This window comes from Anas platyrhynchos, chromosome 24 (genome assembly GCF_047663525.1).
Source record: "Anas platyrhynchos isolate ZD024472 breed Pekin duck chromosome 24, IASCAAS_PekinDuck_T2T, whole genome shotgun sequence".
NCBI lineage: Eukaryota > Metazoa > Chordata > Aves > Anseriformes > Anatidae > Anas > Anas platyrhynchos.
Genome location: NC_092610.1, coordinates 1,808,851 through 1,828,350, shown reverse-complemented (window position 1 = coordinate 1,828,350; position 19,500 = coordinate 1,808,851). Strand labels below are relative to the sequence as shown.

The following is a 19,500-nucleotide window of genomic DNA, read 5'->3' as shown; positions in this document are numbered from 1 at the left end:
GAACTGCAATGCAAAATTAGGCTATATGTTTCTCTGACTAGGCTCTGAAGAACACTGGAGGCTGCTGTTAGCATTTTTCCTCAGCATTAGCCTAGTAATTTCCCTGAAGTTGCTCTGTATTTCCACAGGAACAAATGAGCTAAAGCTGGCTCAAAATTCCTGCCTGTAATTGCTCCTCTGTTGCTGCCAAGAGTTAACTTCTAATCTGGTGCAAATTGGTGCTGTTTTAGTGCTTTTTTTTTTTTTCTACTTTGTACCTTCAGTGCAACTCTTCCTACCTGAAACTGGCTGAGAAGTTGCCCCATGTGTTTTATACGCTAAATCCATTTCCTTTTCTGAAGGGTTGTATTTTTGGGGTGGGGTACTTTGGCCCCAGCTTCTGAATCAGGCTCTTATGTACTCTGAATCTGGGTAAGAGCACTTGAACTGGATCCAGCTGTGTTGCCTTTACTGTTTAATGGTTCAGTTCAAATGCAGGTTTTGTATTTCACGCTTCATTATTTTTTTTCCCCATTGTGTGTCCATTTGTAAACTGAAGGTGAATTATAAAATGTATTCCTCCCAGGCACACAAAAAGGACAAATATTCAGGATAATTTGAAAACTTCTTTCCTGTTGGATACATTTGTGATGTTTGAGTGGCTTTTACAAATGTTCTCACACTTGTGGTCGAGCATGTATCGCTGCATTCAGAAGCAGAGTTTGGGGAGCTGTTTCCCTGTTCCCAGACAGGTTAAGTGTTCCCCTGGTAAATCTCTGCCCATGCCTGCTGCTGCGATCAGGAGAGGGAAAGAGCATGTTCGCTGTCCTGAAATTGGAGCTGAATGTCCTAACTCATTCATGCCTGAAGTTGGGTCTGAAAGTGTTTCATGTATTGCTTGAGACTATAACATGTACGAAGTCTAGAAATGCAAAAAGTAAATACTTTTTTTTTAAATAATGTGAGCAACAGCAGCTGAGGTGCTGTGCACCTCTCTGGCTGACTTTCAGTATGTAGAGTAGTTCAGTCATAATCAATATTTCCTTATTAAAAAAGGGACTTCCACGTTAGATAAGCGTTTCAAATTGACATGCTTTAAAGTGCAAATTGTTTTTACCTTTCATGCATTCTGAAGAGTGTTTTCCATTCATCACGGATTTAAAAGAGTCATGTTTAAGCCTTTATTTTTTTTCACTGGACATCTATCAAAGGAGAATAAATTGGAAACCAACATTGAGTTGGATTTCAACAAATTCTTTCTACAAAGTTAAGCTGAAATGATGTCTCCACATTTAAAGGCAAAATGTCCTTCTCCATGGATGGAGGGATAGAGTTATTTCTGTATTTGTAAATTAAGAATTTCACTGACGTGCTGAAGAGAATAGGTGGTCCTTGTGTGCATACAATTAAAGATGGAAATGGGCTTTAAAAGGGAGATGATTGCATCCATAACTCCATGTGTGAATTAGTTTGTCCCTTGGCAAGGAAGACTGTCCAAAGTCATGCAGCGCTGCCAAGTCACAGATTGTGGTGAGCATAATGACAGCCAGTGCAGTTTGAGGGTTTCCAGTTCCCAGGGAGGTTTGCTAGAAAGGCCACTAAGTCTTCAGATTGCCAAGAGCTTCCTGCAGCGCTGCCAGAGCTGGGGCAAGTCCCGGGTAACCCGGCTGTACCCAGCAGCTGCCGTTCTGCGTGATAGCAAGAAAAGGGTAAATACCTTCTCTTATCCACTGATCCAGAAGTTTTAAGGCATGCACTCTTCATAGGTTCTTCATAAAGGTTCTTCATAACGCAGTGTTTTTGGAATGTATAAAGTTGGCCTGACAAAAAGCCATTAACCACCCAGGCAAGGCTGTGTCTTACCCTGTAGCTGCATCTGCAAAGTGAAGGCAGAATGTTTTTGCTCATTAAAAATAAACATTTGAAAGCAGTGCTGCCTCCCCTCTGCTCAGATGGTCTGTCCAGCACCGAGAGAAAGAAAATGCTAACCCACTGGAAAAAACAAATGCACATTTGTTTTTTCCACTTTTCCTGCCAGAGCGAGCAAATTAAGGACTCTCCTAGCTTGGCATCAACACTATATCATCTATTTGTGTTCCTGGAGGTTTGAAACCTTATTTATGGGTAAAATATCTTGTATATATTAGATTTTGCTGCTGCTGGCTGGCCTAGTCAGATGGGCTTTTTTTTTTTTTTTTTTGAAAAAGGGTCATCAGAAGAGAAAAAAGCTTTCCTGGTGACTGGCTACCCTACACTCTGCTCTGTGCTACTGGGTAAGTGTGCCAGTAAATTTGTTTAGCAGCTTTACTGCAAAGAGCTTGTATGATTTCCAGTCAACAAAGTAGTCTCTCAATGAGTCAGTTTGTCCCCCCATAGAAACAGGGGAGGAAAATTGTCTCTGTGGTCTGTAAAGGGTAACCTCTTTGTGATCTCGGTCAGTGCACATCTGTGGGGTGTCCTGTCACTTCAGGCTGTGTTCTAACACACTGAGAAGTGCCAGAAGTTAAGAGGGACTGCTTCTACCTAGAGCTGTCATTCTTCTGCAGTCTCCTTTCAGCTGGTCTATGAGTTTGCTTTTTCATGAAAATTCAAGTGGCAGTTTGTTTCTGGAGCAAATAACCAGGAAAGAGCAGATTGAATGCTTAAATAGCCACAGGGAGCGAATAATGAATTTGATCTTGAGAAATCTCAGTTTGTATTGCATTTATTGTGGGAGCCCTCAGTGAGAGTGGGGGACTGAATTGTCCATCAGCCAAACCATTGTAGTATTTGTGGATGCTGTGAGTGGAGAGTAAAGGCCAAACACATGAAGAATTTCATCTACTTTAAAAAAAAAAAAAGGCAGTGAATTGAATCTGAACTGAAATCAGGGAAATATGCCCTGATTTCCAGCAGTTTATTCACCTACTTCTAATAATTAATAGGTAAGATTTACTGCTTGTATGTAAATATAGCAGGGTAAAGACTTAGTCTTTTTTTTTTTTAAATTATTTTTTTTTTTTTTATGCCCAGTAGCTCTTGGTAGTGCAGCTTATACTTCACATCTTACCTATTTTACCGACTTAACACTGTTAGGATTTTCCCTTCGGTCCAGTAGACCTCTGCCTCACAAGCTTATTTGATCTGGACCTGGGATCTGTGTGTGTGCTTGGCCAGCCGTGCACGGTGACTGTCACCCGCCAGAGTCCATGCAGAATGGTGTCAGCTAAATCACAGCACGCGAGTTATCCCTGCTGCCTGGGATGGCTCTTCTCAGGCCTTCTTGCAGCTCCTGTGCTCTTCCCATCTGTGCTGTGTTGGGCACTACCTGGCACTGCTCAGAATTTGGCTTGTTTCTGCATAGAACTGATAAATGTTTGCTGTGTTTTCTTGCTGTGGCAATTCTATGGTATCAGGAATGACAATTTTTTCTTCAAACTGGCTTTCTTACCACTAAGCCAGTTCTCCCTGATGCGGTCAGTTGCTCACTACGCTGTGAGAAACCGTTTTATTTTCTACAGATATTCAGCTGAATTACTTGCAGAACAAAATGACACAAATGTGGTTTGTATTCCTTTATCCAGTGCTGTTTCTTCCCACCTTTCTCCATAGACACTCCCCTTGTTTCTGTAATTTAAGAGTACTGAATAAATGTACTTAAAACATGACTGCCTCTACTAATAGCCAGCACCCACTGGTTGGGTGGAGAAAGTATGAAATTCGGCACACAGAGCACAGGAGTCCCTGAGTGACAGCGTTAGTGGAGGGATGCTCCCAGGCAGGTTAAATATTCTCTGGTAAATGACTCTGTGCCCCTGCTGCTGTGGTCAGGGGAGGGAAAGATCATGTTAGCTGTCCTGAAGTCCTGACTGCCCTAATTCCATCCCTGAAGTTGGGTCTGAAAATGTTTCATGCATGACTTGAGAGCGTAGGATGAACAGAGTCTAAAACTGCCACTGTGGGCTGACTTATACCATACCTACGTTATTCCATATGTTTTGCTCAGATGTGAAGCAAGAAGGGTATTGGGCTCCCCGAGCAGTGATCTGAATGATAAATCTCTTGGAAGTGATTTCTCCTCTTTTCACAAGATGCTATCTCAGTGAGTGATTTGACTTCAGCTTGCAAAATATGGAGGGGGAAATGCTGAAGTCTAACTCCTTATTTGCACGCACTTTAGTCCTGGTTTGATAACTGATGCATTTTTGAGAGTAAGGCAAAGAATGGCAGTTACAGAGAAGTCGTAAAACTTGCAAAGATGAAACTACTTCCAGGGCTCCGTGGCTGTGGTTAAGTCACTCGTGAAATCACACAATAAAATGTAACTGTCTGCTGTGTCAGAATGACATTAAAGTGTACAAGTAACATACAGCGGGTTGAGATTACACCTTGGGACTTTACAATATTTAGAATTAGGCTTTGTTTTCTTTTAAACAAGAGTTAAAATACAAGCTGGGGCAAGGGAAAGATTGAAGCAATATTTCTTGAGCAGGTGAAATCAAATTAAGAGCTACATGTCTCTTCAGCTTCTTCCTTACAGCAGACAGATCTACTCAATTGCCCTGATTCCTGTTTTACTATTGAAAATTGTTTCCACTAGGCTAATGGAGATACTAATAAGCTGCTTCAGCAAGCCTGAAAAGTATGGACCAAAACTAGCTGAAACATGAAGGTCATTTTTTAACACTTTGTGACAACTGCACTGTTGGTAGGATACACGTAGGCTTTCACGTTCCTCTTGTAGCACTTCTGTCCTTCCTTTTGAGGAATGGCCTAAATGCATCTCACATTCACTGTGAATTGGGGGGGCTTTAGTGACTGTACAGGAAGCTAATATCATCAGTTGGCCCTAAACTGGCAGCGTACCCAGAAACATTCAGCTTAATGAATGGGCACTGACACAGGGACCTGGGGAGGTCCTGTATGCAAAAAGCTGAATATGTGCCCAGGATGCTGCTAGCAGTGCCTGAGTAGAAAATATTTCTCCCAGACCTTCCCGCATTCACATGCGCCGTGTCGTGGCCAAACACCACTTTGAGTAAATTAACACTTTAATCAGAAGCTAAAACTGAACCGAGTAAGCTTAATTGTCTGTCTTAGTAGCAGTGATTCAGTCCACTGGTAGCACTGATTATGACAAAAGCTTCTTGCTCAGCGGGCAGGATGACTTTCACTTCTTTGGCTTTGGTGTTCCTGGTTCTCTCAGCCCACTCTGCAAAACACTTCTACATTTGCACTTTTTAAAGGGTATTAGTTTGTTCTTGCCATAATGTGTTTATTTTCTCTTCCTTCTAACAGATGTTAGGCAATTAGGACATGGCAGAGCAACATATTTATACAAATGAAAGGAAGTAAGGAATAAATGCTCTGAATATTATACTTCCTAATAAGATTAATTCAGTAGCATACAAATGGTGAAGCACAGGCAGAGCAGCAAGTAGGCATTTATCAGCGATTTGTGTTATATGCAAGATAGCTTATTAAGGTAGGGTAGTAATCGTACGCATGCCATGGATCACGATTTTAAGATACTGCAAATTAGGGTATAAAAAGCTTATTGAAAAAGAACAAGTGGGTAACAATATATTTTTTTTAATCTGTTTTTTTTTAAAGATACAGTTGATCAGTTTTTGAGCTCACTATTTCATTGTCTACAGCGATGTGTCACGCTGTCTACAGTGATGTGAAGGTTTCACTCCTTGAACCTCATGCCAGTTGTGGTATGCCTTGCTGTAGAATTAATATTGTATTGTTGCATACGTATTCTAAAAATTATTAGTCTGAGGCAGTCATTTTAAAACAAGTATAGCTACATGTTTGTTTTTTTTTCAAGTTTTTGATTGCAGGCTGTGCTTGGTAGGCTAAGCTTGGGTCGTTGCATGGATCCTGTACTGACCATGGTGGGGAGAGAATGCGACACAGACCTTCAGCCTCCCGCTGCTACGTAAGGTGCGATCAGTCTGTTGCAGGCTGTTTGCAGCGTGTTAGAACTCACAGGTGTTACTGCGAGCCCCAGGAGTAAACCTGCATACCAGCAATTCTAGCAAGGAAAGAAATCATTCAGAGCTCCAGGGAGAAACCTTCTGTGCACAGAGGTCAGAAGAGTCTCTGCAGCTTGATGAGGTTTGTGTCACTTCACCAAGTTGTTTGAGTTAACATGCTGTGCACTAGCTGGAGTCCTGGAAAAGACTTTGTGACAAAAGCATTTTCCTGGCATGGGAAGAGTCCTAGAGCGGCCTCTGACAGAATGACAACTGAAAAGTTGCACTGTATCTCCCTGTCCCTGGGCTGTGCCAATATCTGAAGGAAGCTGTTCAGAAAACTGGAACACTTAAATTGCCAGGATCAAAAATACACCTTCTCCTTTTTTTTTTTTTTTTTTTTTTTTTTTTTGAAGCCATGTCAGTTTCTTCATAACCAGTGACAACCAACTTTAACAATTTTCTCACTAATGGAAGGAAGCTGTAATCAAAATCTTTATGGTTCAACAGTTTGGAAGCCAGGCTGAGAGTAAGTAAGCTTTCCACTTCTTTCCTATGCTTCAGTTTGAATAGTTGAACCAGAAAAAATACAGGCAGTATATTACAATTACATCTACAGCACCTAATTCTACATGAAAAGCAGGTCATGGATTGAAAAAAATTGTTATTTTTACTAGAAAAGATCCTATAGGAAGTTAGTGGACAACTGCTGAACTATTAATCCCTAACTGAATTGTCTTTAAGAAAATTACCCAGTCTTGATTTAATTTAAAAATAAAAAACAGCACAGTGCTCATCATTCAGTTTCATCCTTTGGTACAGTGCATGTGGTGGAACGTGTGGCCAGCCAGTAACTGTTCCACAAATGGGCAGGTTATGGGAACTGCGTGGGAAATTGCACAGATAAGGCAGAAGTTGGTTTTATTAATCTCTGTGTGTATAGGGACAAGGTGAGTTGGCAATGAGTGTTTGGAACAGTTGATCTTTTTAAGAGGAGATATGTTCATAGATTTTAACTTCGGTATGGGAAACCATGTAGTCTCTTTGCTGAAGGCAGGCTCACGTCTACCTGTGTGAACCCTGTACACCTTATCTGGACAGATGTTTCATGGGATGTTGATCCTGCCTTAGGGTAGGAGGTAGGTTGGGTGACCTTTTAACTTTCCTTCTAGCTTTATTTTCCATGGGAATGTCTGAGTGTTGAAGCCGAGTGCTCCATAGATTGTGCCAAGAGGAACAGGAAAACAGTGTGAAACATCCAAACGTGTACCTTGCTGCCTGCTGTTCCCTTCCTCAGCTGGATGCTTCCCCCATCCCAGGAGACCAAATCTGTTCTCAGAGGTGAGAAGGGAGTATGTGTTCACTAAGATGCATCATTTCTGAGCCCTGCTTTTGCAGAAGTTCCTGTAAAACATTAACAGGGGCTTGTTCCTGAGAGGTGAATATGAAAATGAGCTTGAGTTCTCCTGCCATTCCTGGGTCTCTTTCTCCTGACCTTGGGCTATCCCTAACCATCATGTTCTGTTGATGAATTTACCTGTCCCTGTGCTTTATGCAATTGCAGTTACTGATAAATATACACTTCAGCCTACTCCCTAAGAGGGTGTAACACTACAATATGCTTAGACGTGTCTGCCTCTGCAAGATAGTGCTTGGAGGTTAGTGTGAAAAGCATGATTAAGAGACTAATACAAGTGAGCCACCTCAAACTTGTAAGACTTATGGCTGTAATATTTTTATGTCAGAATTTTTAAGAGAGTGGGGTTCAAAATTTAGCTCATTATGCCAGCACATCTTGAATCACAGCACAAAATTCCTTGGTAGTGTTCCTGCGAGTCCTGTTTGCAGGGGAAAGGAATTCAGTTCATCAACATCATTTGGGCATTTTCCTTGGAAGCTTGCCACCCAGGTAATATGACTCAGTTTGCAGTTTCCAAGTGGTGTTTGGATGGGTGTGCTCATGCTGAATCACAGGGAAATGCTGGAGACAAAAGGAAGGAGGATGGGGGAAGAAAAGCAAAAATGAGGTAGTGTCAGATTTTGATGGGCTTGGGGCTGTATGGAGGGGTGCTTCTAAAGTCCTTAATTAAAAGGTAAACCAGTCAAAGTAGTAGCTAAGAGAAAGACTGTTCCTGCTTAACAAGAACCTTGGGAATAGTAGGCAGAGATGGTCTTCATGGAAGCAGTTCTACGGCTGGGCTGGATCTCAGTGAAGAGCAAAGGTTTCTGGCCAAGTTCTCTCACTTTCAGCTCCTTTTGCCAACCTGGCAGCTGTGACTCCCAGCTGCAATCTGTAGGCAGACACCTCGTGGTGTTCCTTTGGGTGCTGTGGTGGTGGTCCAGCCCGTGAGGCTGATGGCAGAGAGCTGCGCTAACAGGGTGTGCTTGCCAGGGATCTGTGTCCCTCCATGGAGAGGGGGCTGCTTGGATGAGATGTTTTGTGCTTGTTATTCTTTCTTCTACTAACGCATTTATGCTTCAGAATGATCTTCCTTCTCTCCGCCAGGCTCTGAACTGCAGTAATCTCACACATTAGTGAAAGAATAAACTTTTTGCTTAGAATAATTGCATTCTGCATCAGAATCTATTTTTTTCTTTTAAGTTGTAATTTTGTATCATAGAAAACTTTAATTCTCCTCTGCAAGCTATATATAAAATATAACAGATAGGCAAAAATGTATTATTAAAGCTATCTATTTTTCCTTGGCATTCCTGTAATTTAATAAACTGCTTGAGCTCCATTACTGTGGTTTATGACATCACAAGAATAAAACCTATCCTTTGATTAATAGCTACCCAATCAATCCCCCTCTCCACACACGTTAAGTATAATGGACTTAGAAAATGAGCTTGCTTGGTTCCCAAAAAATTTGGTTTGGATAGCTGAACTAAATGACTTTGGGAAAAAATCTGCAGTGGTAGCAGCACGAGCAGTGTGAGACTCTTAGAGGGGAGGGAGAGAAGCACTGCTCTGTGCTCACAGATGGAGGTGGTGCTGTCTCCAAAGTATTGCAAGCCCAGGTGACTGCAACTCTGAGAAGGCTGTTGCATCCTCCAGTTTATCCTTTCTTTACTGGAGCAGCAAGGGTAGGATTTTCACCGTATTGGGGGGAAGGGAGGTGTCTTTAGAAAGATTTATGATTATTTGGTGCCCAGTTCTGTAGATCTGATTAGCAGGACAATATCAAGGAATATTTGAAAGGGGGAAAGACTGTGCCTGAAGCCAGTAACTGCAATGGCTTTCGGTCCCTTCTAGCAGATAACAAACACAGCAGTTCTAGAGAATTTGATAATCTGAGTAGTTTTGAATGCTAAAAATTGGCAGTTCTTACGTGTAAACAAATACTGCCATTGTACAGAGCTTCTTTAAGGTAATATCAGTTGCAAGAAAACAAATTTCTTCTTCCCTTACAGTGAAGGAAGATGACCTAGGATAAGAGGTAAATTGCGTTAGTAAAGAAAGATGACCTAGGATAAGAAGTGAATTGTGTTTTGAGATGTACGATTATGGGGACAGGCAAGTTTTTAAAGTCCCTGGTACAAAGTTTCTGTTTTTACTGTGATTCATCTGTAAGGAATTGGGATCAATAGAACTTGAACCTTGATTTTTGAAGGAAGTCAGGTAACCTTAGACTACTTGAAAACACTTCTGAGGAGAAACAGGTTGAAGAAAGGGGAAAGAAAGGGAAATATCAGCATGCTCAGCTGGTTCTTGGGTTTCTGACTCATATAGGCTTTATCAGTCTTGAAACCTACATATATATATATTTAAATGATAATATTGATCTATGTACAGGGATTCTCTAAAAGCCTGTGTGATGCTTTTGCTGGGGGGTTGGATCCAAAGTAGTCAGGCAGTTTCTGATGGTCTAGGCAGGAGCCTGGAACGGTGGTGGCATATGTGTGCTCAGTGTGCTTTTTTAACAGATTTTGTAACACTCTGTGAAGTTCTAACTGAATCAGGGATACAGTTGGGTTGATTCCACCACTGGTGTGCTAGCCCTGGTGATTCCACCCTGGTTGTGTCACGGTGTGAGATTCTCAGAAACGGAACAGCAGAAAGGAGTAAACTCAGCATCTGTAACTGGTTTTGGTATTGCCTGAGAAGGGTCTCGTGTGCAGTCAGGCACTGGCCACAACAGGCCTGCTACATCCCTTCTCTTCAGACCTTTAAAAGTACTGAACAAATCTGAAACTTCTGTAGATAGGTAGAATAGGGCCACTGAGAATGTGACTTGCAGTAAATCCTTAAACGGTGAGGAGTCAACAAGATTAAAATGAAGTTGACCCTTTTTAAGAAGGGTTGCTCTTCTGAGACTATTGTGTTAAATACATGCACGAAGGGCACGGGAGGTTCGTAGCAATACCATGTCGAGGGTGACCTTTATCCCCAGCGAGCTGTCTCTGTGGCACTGACTGTTACCTGTAGTACTTTCACTGTAAGCGGCATGTCGTGGCCCTCCGAGGATCTTTGAACAAATCCCTGGAGCCAAAGCAGTGCGGTTTGCACAGATGTGGGTTATTCAGTGAGCTGAATGCATAAGGAGAGGTAAGCGTTGTCAGGCGCTGATATGGCTTGCTAGAGCAAATGACTTGTACGCAACCTTGTGCTCATGAGACCTAGATTCACTGATGAGAGCACAAACTCTGCAAGTCAAACACCTTTACGTTTGAGATTCCCCCCAGGGGAGGTTGGGAGCAGTGATACCTCTCCACCAGGGCATGGTGCAGCAGCCTGAGCCTTGAACACAGAAGCTAGGGGCCAGGAAATGCGATATCCCTACTCCCCTCACAGTCAGAACCATTTTATATGGTGGAGGGGGGTAGGAAATTTGGTATTTCGTGGTATTTCCAGCTGTTGAAGCGTCTCTGTTGTGCCCTTTCCTGGTGAGAAAAGAGCCATTACTACCCCTGTAGTGAGGGGGAAATCAAGGTGCTGGGGACAAAGTCCTACTGTGGTCATGCTGTGACTGTGCAGAAGACAAGAGTCTTGAAACCGACTTGGCATGCTAACATCTGAACCGTTCCGTTCTTCCCTTTTTCTGTCTCCCTCCTTGCTCATATTGACCACTCGTGAGCTATGGAGCTCTCTAGAAAATAACCAGCTGTTTCGTTAAGTGAATTTGGTCTATCCTTCAAGTTGACAGATGATTTTTATTATGTACTATTACTTAATGAACTCTTTTGTGGCAAATGTAATTCAATACAGATTCTAATTCCCAGTTTGTCATCAGTCCTTTTGTAAAGGAGGAAAAATGGGAAAGGACTTGATTCCTTTATCTTGTTATGCTAATTGCATTAGGAATATTGGAGAAAACAGCCAGTGGATTTAACAGCAGAAAAATCCAAGCTTGTATTCTGCTGAAAGAAAATGGGAATTTACTGGGGCAGAACACAGCAGACTTCAGCCAAAGCGAATTCCGATCCAAGTTTTAGATTTTGAAAAACAGAAGTAAAAAAAATCATACTCTGTAAAACTCTTTTTGGAAAGGAAGCCTGTGGCAGACAAAATAGATGATGCATGGAGAGAGTTGTGAGAACAACTTGGAAAAATTCGTTACTTGCTAACTACAGAGGTAAGAATTTGGAGCTGCGTGCAACATCAAATAAGAGTGGGATGTGCTGGGAGGGAATGGCAATAAAGGTCAAGCCAGCGGAAAAGTGTACGTGAATTTTGTGCCCTCTAGAGACTGACTTGTGCTCTTGAGAATATTTGACTTTGCCTGCTGTTAGTGCCCTATAACTGGATGAAACTTTGCATCCCTCATTTCTCAGATTTCAGCTTTTTAAATTGTAAAATGGAGATAACTTCCCTGTTCCCATCTCTGAGGGATTTGGGACAAGTGTGTTGTGAAACGGAACTGTGGAACTGAGCATGAGCAAAAAGCTCCTGAGAACTGGAATACTCATGTAGCTATAAATGGGGCTCGCAGCCACGTATTGAATAATGGCTAAGAAAGGAAATATTGACAAGCGTCTTCATTAGGTACCTTTGATCCTGTGCTAAAAACAGGACGAGGATTGTGTGTAGAAAAAAACATGCAGCCTTGCCTTAGTGCACTGGTCGTATTGACTGTGGTTATAGCTGTGGTTTGGGTCACTTGTGTTTAATGAGCCTATGGCCTCATTTGTCGCAGGACCCTGGAGGTAGCTCATTTTGTGCATCTTGGCTAATTTTCAGTCTGCTGAAGGATCACACAGGTGTTTCTGTACCAAACTGTGGTACAACAAATAATATATTTGGTTGAGGACTTGCCATTAACAAATTTGTGTTAATCTCACTTTGAATAGATGACAAAAATTGCCATCTCTGAGACTTGTGGGCTTCTTTTGTCGACCATCTTTATTGTACCAACATTGAAATTTAAGCAGCTCAGACATCTGTCATAACTCAAACATTTTTATTATGTCTTCATCTTCCAAAAGCAAAAAAGTCCCTTTTTCTGTCATCCTAAAGAAAATTATTTCTGATGCGTTGTCACATAGCTGTTTCTTACCACAAAAGCCACATGAGATTATTCTAGATAGAAATCTTCACTTTGGGGAAACCTGAAATCCTTACAGGATCCTTGGACTTCTAATAGATACTAAATTTTTACATGTAAATATCAGGATAGGAGAAGTGGGTTCACTTAAAAGTTTATATAGTTCCCACTGGAAGAGTAGTTGGGGTTGGTCCTCATGACTCCGCCAGCTGTAGAACTAAACCTAAAACAAAAAACAGAATTTGGTCTAGTATCAGGAGATTACATCTAACCTCCACATTATTTTCTTTATTTAATGGAGCTTTCAGAAGCATTTATCTGCCTTTTTAATTTTTTTTTAATTTTTTTTCAGACTTGTAACACAGTTTCTGGAAAGATGATATAGGGAAAGTATATGCTATTGTTGTCTATCCTATAGGTAATGAAAGATGATATATAAAACTTATCCAGAGCGATTGTTACCAGACCCTTGGAATAAGCTGATTTTTATCTACAGTTGTTACAGAATCATATTAAGATGAATCCTTTCATGACATTCTGACAGTGTCAAAATGCTTTGGTTTCAATCATGCTGAAACATTTGCCTTTTGCTAGGTTAAGAAATGTTTATTCTTTAGCCATGATGTTTATTAGAAGCTCTAGGAGTGAACTTACAGTGTAGTGTTTGGCTTCATTCACCTAAAATCAATTACTTTGTTCTTGTATCAAAATTTTCTTGGAATTTATGCCCTGTAGTAACTTCTGTCTTTTGTTCTGACATGGAATTTGGTGAGAATGGAACTGGGAAACCCAGTTGCTGATTACATTGTGGGCTCTAAAGGTTTGCAGCAACTTGCAAAAGGATGCAAAACTAGAATGCGAATCTGCATGGCCATTACCTGTAGGAAGGAGAAAATGGATACAGGGTCCCATCGCCTGCTGTTGGCGGATCCTGGATGTTGGTGGGTAGTTTAGGCAGGGTCCTCTGCTGGTACGGAAAATCCGGCTGAACAACGGGGATGTAGTTCAACAGAGGTGGGTAAGGTGACTGGAAAATGTGCTGTGGGTTATATGGAGCTACCTGGGGAGGAGAAGGAAACAGTGCACAAGAATAAATGGGACAATAATGATGACAAGCAGTGACCCTCAAAATATAAACTGGAGTTGACCGAAGTATTATTGTTGTTTTTAAGATTTTTTTCCCCCACTTCTGGTATCTCCTTTAACCTGCTGTTCTTTTCAGTGCAGAGACTTCTGTTGCCATTCAATTTGGACTCTGATTGCTTCTCTTTAGGAGGCATCTTTCAGATAAGTCTCTGGAGCAAAAGCTGGGGTGGCTATGCAATAGGTACAGCCGTGGGAATTTGCCCCTGTAAGTTCCCCTAGCCTTTTTGATACTAGAAAAAGGTTGTGTTCATTTTTATACAAATACAGACTTTAATGAACAAAAAAATGTAGTCTAAATAGAGGGGACAGATAATTTTATATGTAACTGGAGTATATGCAGTAGATGTTTTTAGAGGTTTAGGGCCATCTCTTGAGCTATTTGGAGCAAATACTGCTCCAAACAAACCTACCCCCAGCTTGGCATCTTTTTCCCCAAATATATTCTCTTGACGGCACCAGTGTCAGTCTTGGCACATGACAAACACTTCTGACTAATCTATTGTGCTTAGCATCTGTATTCAGTGAATTAAAGTGTATTTGTAACCAGGTCAACACACCTGTCTCGAATAACATCCAAAGGAAGGGTGCAGAGCTTGCTGATAAGGGAACCGTGCTCGCTGATATGGACCCTGTTAAGCATATGTAAGACAGGATTTTTAAAAACAGCTTGAGTTGATTCATTAATTATTAAGTATTTTCATATAAGATTATAGGGGAACGTTATGTTCAAAGAAACCAGGTTGAAGTAAATGCGTTTTTAACCTTTAGCAAAAGTCTTCTCTTTGTCTTCCCAAGTCTGAGACCTCCAGAATAGGTGTCAGCCTTCTGCCCTGTACCTTCTGTTCTGCCTGGGGAAGAGCTTGCTGCCCTCTTGACTGCTGGGAGGTGGAAGGACGATGTGCTTGTCCTATGCTAAGTAGCTTTCTGCTAAGTAATCATTGACTTAATGAAAAATGAAAATTCTTGAGCTGTAAACCTGCAAGGGAGCTTGGTGTGGCACAGGAGGTGTGCCCATAGTGGTCTCCTGCTCTCTCTCCTTTCTAACAGGCTGTTGGGAAGTTTTGACAACATCTAAGATGAGCTGAGTTCTGTTAGAGAATGTAGCTTTGTATTTTTATTTTTATTTTCCTTTTTCCCCACAGTGGAATCAAAGGGAAATCAAAGGGTGAGAATAGTCCATAGAAAGGCATGGATGCATGGGATTCTCAATATTCTTTTATTTCTTTTGACTTAAGCATTTGCTGCTTTAATAACCTTAGTTGGCTTTTTTACTTGGATATGAGGTCCTGTTTCACTAGGTTCAGAAGCCAGTATCCAAGTCTGTAAACAGAATAACCACACAAAATATCCCCAATGAATTGTTAGGTCAAAATATTTGTAATTACATGATAACTATTTGTAAATGCAAGCTAAAAATAGAAAGTAATGAATGCTAAAAGGCCAACATTCAGTATAAGTGTCAATAAAACATCATCCATTGATCACAAATTTCCCAGAGGACTGTAGTACATACGCTGATAATGCTTTGTTTGTGACCTAATGCCACTTTGGTGTAATTATTCATTGTGGGATAGCAGTCTGGTTTCTTTTAGGCTCTAACCTACAAATCAGAAAGCTCTTTTCAGAGCAATGCTAGCTAGTGCCCTGAGCTTGTCAGTATAAACCTGGGGATGTAATCTCAGAGTCTAGATCTAGTTTATTTTACCTGAAACTGAGGAAAGTTCGAGGAGTTTGGAAAGACGGGGAGTGGAGGGAAGCTCAGACTTGGCCACACCAGCTGATTTAATGCCGTGGTGGTTGTAGTAGTTGAAAAGCGTGGAGTAAAAGTATTGGCACTATATTTAACAATTTTTTTATCCGGTGTTGCTGTAGTTACTGTAAAACAAAACAAGGGTAAAGATGAGTTAGCATTCTCTCAACATAAATGTGTGGAACACTTGCAATTAAAGGGATGTGCTTTACCTGTAAGCAAAATGCTAAGATACCAGTTGCTTTTGCAGGCTATACTTCTGGAGCACAGAGACCCAAATTTAGCAGTTAGCAGTTCAAATTCACTTGTGGGGCTGTTTAACTGACCCACAGGACCCAGAGAGAATTTAATTGCCTGAGCTGTAAGCACGAATGAAATGGGGCAAAAGGTTCTTACTCTATTCCTACAGTGTTCAAAACTCTCAGACTAGGAAATTACGCCAGAAGAAGCTGATTGTTTGAGGCCTCCAGACTGTGGTCCATCTAGGCCAGAAATGTAAACAGCAGATTCGGACGTGCAGCATTATTTTGGTTTGTTCTTAAGTTACTCTGGATCTCTTAAATATTTCTTTGGAAACCCAACAAATCATGACACTTAAACAAACAATACAAGCATCTAGTAGGAACTGAGACTTTGCGAATGCAAAGGCCATCTGCTTCCCAACAGCTTCTAGTTCGTTTTAATTTTCCTAAGGCTCCCAGATGCTGTTCAAGCACCATGGCCAGATCCATACCTGGGTTCTGCAGTGCCTTTGTGACTGCACTGGAATCGGTTTTGGAGCAGGTCTTGGCAAATGCCGGGAGCTGCTGCTTCTGTGCTGCAGCTTGACTTTCTGCTGCTGTCGGTGGAGCTGACGCAGGTGTGCTGTTCTTCACAGAGCTGAACGTGCTGTTCTGCATGAAGTCGGTCACTGCCTTGGGTTCTTCAGCCATTGCCTGATTGTCTGGGCCCTTGGCAGTGCCTGTGTGCTTCTGCAGACCTGGTATCTCTGCCTTGCTGTCCCCCATGCTGCAAGCACCTGGCATGCTGCTGTCCTCCAGCCCCTTGGAGTTCTTGTGCGACTTCGCTGAACACAGGAGGTTGGTGATGGTGGATTTAGCAGAAAGCTGAGCGTCACAGAGAGCTCGTAACTTCATCTCCCTTTCTCTGTTTCCAATCACTGCTCTGTATATACTTTCAAGTCCCTCTGTTTCATCTAGCAACCCATCTCTGTAGGAAAGTAGAATATGGCTTCTGTTCAGTTTGACTTAAAATTGAGCTAATCTTGACTCTTAAGCTCTGTGATGATTTTTATTTCATCAGTCAAAGAATGTTAGTTTAAGTCCGTGATTCTGGACACAAGAAAGGATTTGGGGATTGCATGCCTTTTCCTGGTGTCCCTAATAGGAGAAACCTTGTTTGCACTCAGTAGTCCAGCCTTGCATGGTTTCAACCTTCAAGGCTCAGTGGATCTTCAAATCTTTGCAGGATGAGGGCCTAAATTTCCTGGGACTTATCTGTCATTTATGATTTCGTTATCATTTGTAAGGATTTAACGGAGCTGGGTGTAGTAGTATTTGTAGCTCGTTAACCATCTTTCATATAGGAACCCACTGAAGTCCTCAGGGACCTGACAATGGGACTGCTGCCAGGGCTGAACAATTTTGTGTTCCTTTGAGGCACACCTAAGTGCCTGTAATGGTTACCTACTCAAAATACTGTTTTAAATTCCGGTTTGCTCTTTCATAGCCAAGTATGTTCAATAACTTAATGTATTATCAATTTACTCTTCTCAGCTTCAGGGAAAGACTGATGCTCTGTGCATGCACTATGCAGGTACATATATGGTATATAAATATCACAAAAACTAGAAAACTAAATAGTAAGCGTATCTAATTATCTCTAATCATATGATCACTATAATTAGTAGGATGCTTCTTTTTCCTCTATTTAAAAAAATGAAAAGAAATATCTCTTATCAAAAACCTCAACAAGCTTATCCTGTGGATAGCAAATTGATAGGTTATTTCCATTTTTATAAAGTAAAGCCTATTTCATATAATTTTTTCACCCCATCTTTTTATTGGAACCGCTCATGTGTGCGTGGCTCTTCACCCCACAGCCCAGGTGTCCCCAGGTGTTTGGTTTTCTCATTTATATGGTGGTGCAGTATGAGAGGTGGGAAAACTTCATCTGTTCCTTCACTGGGGATACAGAGACAAGCTTACATCTTGGCTCCATATGGAGTTTTTTTTTTTTCCCCATAATCTGTTTTTTTTTTTTTTTTTTTTTTTCTCTCAACTCAAGGGGAAAAAATCAGCAACATCTTTATGTGATTTAAGAATGATTTTGGTTTGCTAGTGAAATGCTTACGTATCTGAGGAGGCTTGGAGATGAGTGGGAATTTAGCTGTTCAATTGAAATAAAGAATCACAGTGATAAGTTACTGATGTTTCCTTGGAAAAGCCAATGGAAGGGAAGCAAATTCAGTGGTGCTGGGTTAGGTGTGCTCACTGGATTTGAAATATGGGTGGCTCAAGCTTCTGTGGGGTCAGAATGAGCTCATGGCAAAGGCCTGGTGTGCTACAGCAGCCTCACGTTGTGCAGCGAGGTCACAGATTGGCTTCACTGCGGGGACACTGAAGGTTGATTTAGCGTTTAGGAAGGTGAAACTTGTTGTTTGTTTAAAAGATTCCAGATACTTTTAAAAATGAGCATACCAGCAATTTGCATAAGTCAATATTTTAAAATAATTAAAGATTGCTAAATTGAGCAAGGTCATATGGCGTAATCTTTGGCCGCTGATGTTGCAGCTGATGAATTGGGGAACACCCTTATTGACAGCTGGCATATAGAAAGATTAAGAAAAATCTTACAATAAGGCTTTCAGGAGTAATAGAGGTGCCTAGGGTGTGCAAGGTAGGGTATCACGAAACCACAGCATGGCTGAGGTTGGAAGGGACCCCCTGAGATCCTCTGGCCCAGCACCCCTGCTAAGCAGGGTCACCCAGGATGGCATCCAGGCGGGTCTTGACTTACTTGGTTTCAACCTTCAAGCATTTATTTTAGTTTCTTTAGGAATTTGTTAAGAATATGGAAGAGAAAAAAGGAGCCAGGATTCAAAGGTCAGGTTCCTAGGTTTCTCTCTGACATAGTGTAGGCACTGCCCCTGCTGTGCCTCCGTGTCTTCATCTGAAATCATCTGCTCCCTCGATTTGTAAAGTTAGCTTTTAAAAGCTGCAATAAGTGTTTCCACTGCATCAGGTAGGATGGGCCAGGTTTGTATTACGTTTTGTTTAGGTTTTAAGGACACGTGGACATGTGCTAGTACTTGCTGATTGATAGCTGGATTTGTAAATTTTACTTTTTTCTGCTTCAGGAGCATACAGTAAATATTATCCTGTTAATCTGAAGAGCATATTTCCCTCCCTTATCATCATTTGTCCTGTGGAACATGATTTGGCATAATTTTTTCTGTGCTAAATTCAGCTTTTCTTTGTAAAGATCAGCTGTTTACAGTAGCTTCCTTATAACACTTTAATTTTCGATTTTGCTCTTTTGAATGCTGCTTTCACTTTCTGTAAATATTTTGATGTGTGTGTAGTTGTTTTTCTTTAAATGTTGTGGGGAAGCGAATGCAGCAGCTGCTTATGGTGCTTCAGATTCTGAAGTAGTTAGATTTCATGGGGCACACTTTTCCAAAGAAAATGGGTTATAGTGGAAAAAGTGGGAATGCTTCGCCGAACTGGGAAGCTGTCAGAAAGCAACGCAGGCACCCCGTGTCCCAAATCTGCACTTCCACAGGTTAATTAAGCCCTGTTGAGGAAATCCTAGCAGCCCTGGGGTCACTCACTTGTGCTGGGAGTTGCTGTTGTCTCTTCGAAGGGTCTCCGACGGCTCCGACCAGAGGACGGGCTGCAGCTCTTCCGAGAGGCCTTGGACGCGTTTCCAGATCTTGTGGCAGGCCTTGTCCAGGCTGTCCTGGGGGGTGTTGTCGTGGATCCAGATGTGCCTGGGGAAAGGGCCCAGCGGGAACGGCTCCTCCGATTTGACTGGTGGAGCTGGAAACCCACCGGTGAGCATCTTTTCAGCCTCTCTGCATTCAGACGGGCTTTGTGAAGGGGATGTGTGTGCAGGTAGCAAACGGAACGAGGAGCCGTGGCAACCACGGAACTGCAGGGCAGGGAGGATAACTGCAGGC

At 41.8% G+C, this 19,500-nt stretch overlaps 2 protein-coding genes across 6 annotated transcripts in view; one reads left to right on the top strand and one right to left on the bottom strand.

Annotated features, from left to right (window-relative positions):
* CSMD2 (CUB and Sushi multiple domains 2) overlaps nt 1-19,500 on the top strand; it is a 323,412-nt gene that overhangs the window by 13,929 nt on the left and 289,983 nt on the right. Inside the window, exons 1-2 of one of the 5 annotated variants that reach the window (XM_072027337.1) lie at nt 6,353-6,468; nt 7,112-7,280. The exons of the other annotated variants lie outside the window; for them this stretch is intronic. The gene's annotated coding sequence lies outside the window, so the exon portion shown is untranslated. Of the gene's footprint in view, nt 1-6,352; nt 6,469-7,111; nt 7,281-19,500 lie in introns of those variants that run through there. 5 annotated transcript variants of the gene reach the window in all.
* On the bottom strand, nt 12,324-19,456 carry C24H1orf94 (chromosome 24 C1orf94 homolog). The gene is made up of 6 exons (XM_005025378.5): nt 19,153-19,456; nt 16,054-16,529; nt 15,276-15,445; nt 14,128-14,199; nt 13,303-13,484; nt 12,324-12,647 (listed from the first exon to the last, which is right to left on the bottom strand). The coding sequence occupies exons 1-6, from the start codon at nt 19,380-19,382 to the stop codon at nt 12,572-12,574; spliced, it is 1,206 nt and encodes a 401-aa protein (XP_005025435.2). The 5' UTR covers nt 19,383-19,456; the 3' UTR covers nt 12,324-12,571.

Excerpts from the sequence above, each read along its gene's own strand:
- C24H1orf94 (XM_005025378.5), bottom strand. The coding sequence starts at position 19,382 with ATGCTCACCGGTGGGTTTCCAGCTCCACCAGTCAAATCGGAGGAGCCG. Across the intron at positions 16,530-19,152 it reads AACAGCAACTCCCAGCACAA|AGATGGGTTGCTAGATGAAA; the intron begins GTGAGTGACCCC and ends ACTTTCCTACAG. Across the intron at positions 12,648-13,302 it reads CCATTTTCTCCTTCCTACAG|GTTTAGTTCTACAGCTGGCG; the intron begins GTAATGGCCATG and ends TTTTTGTTTTAG.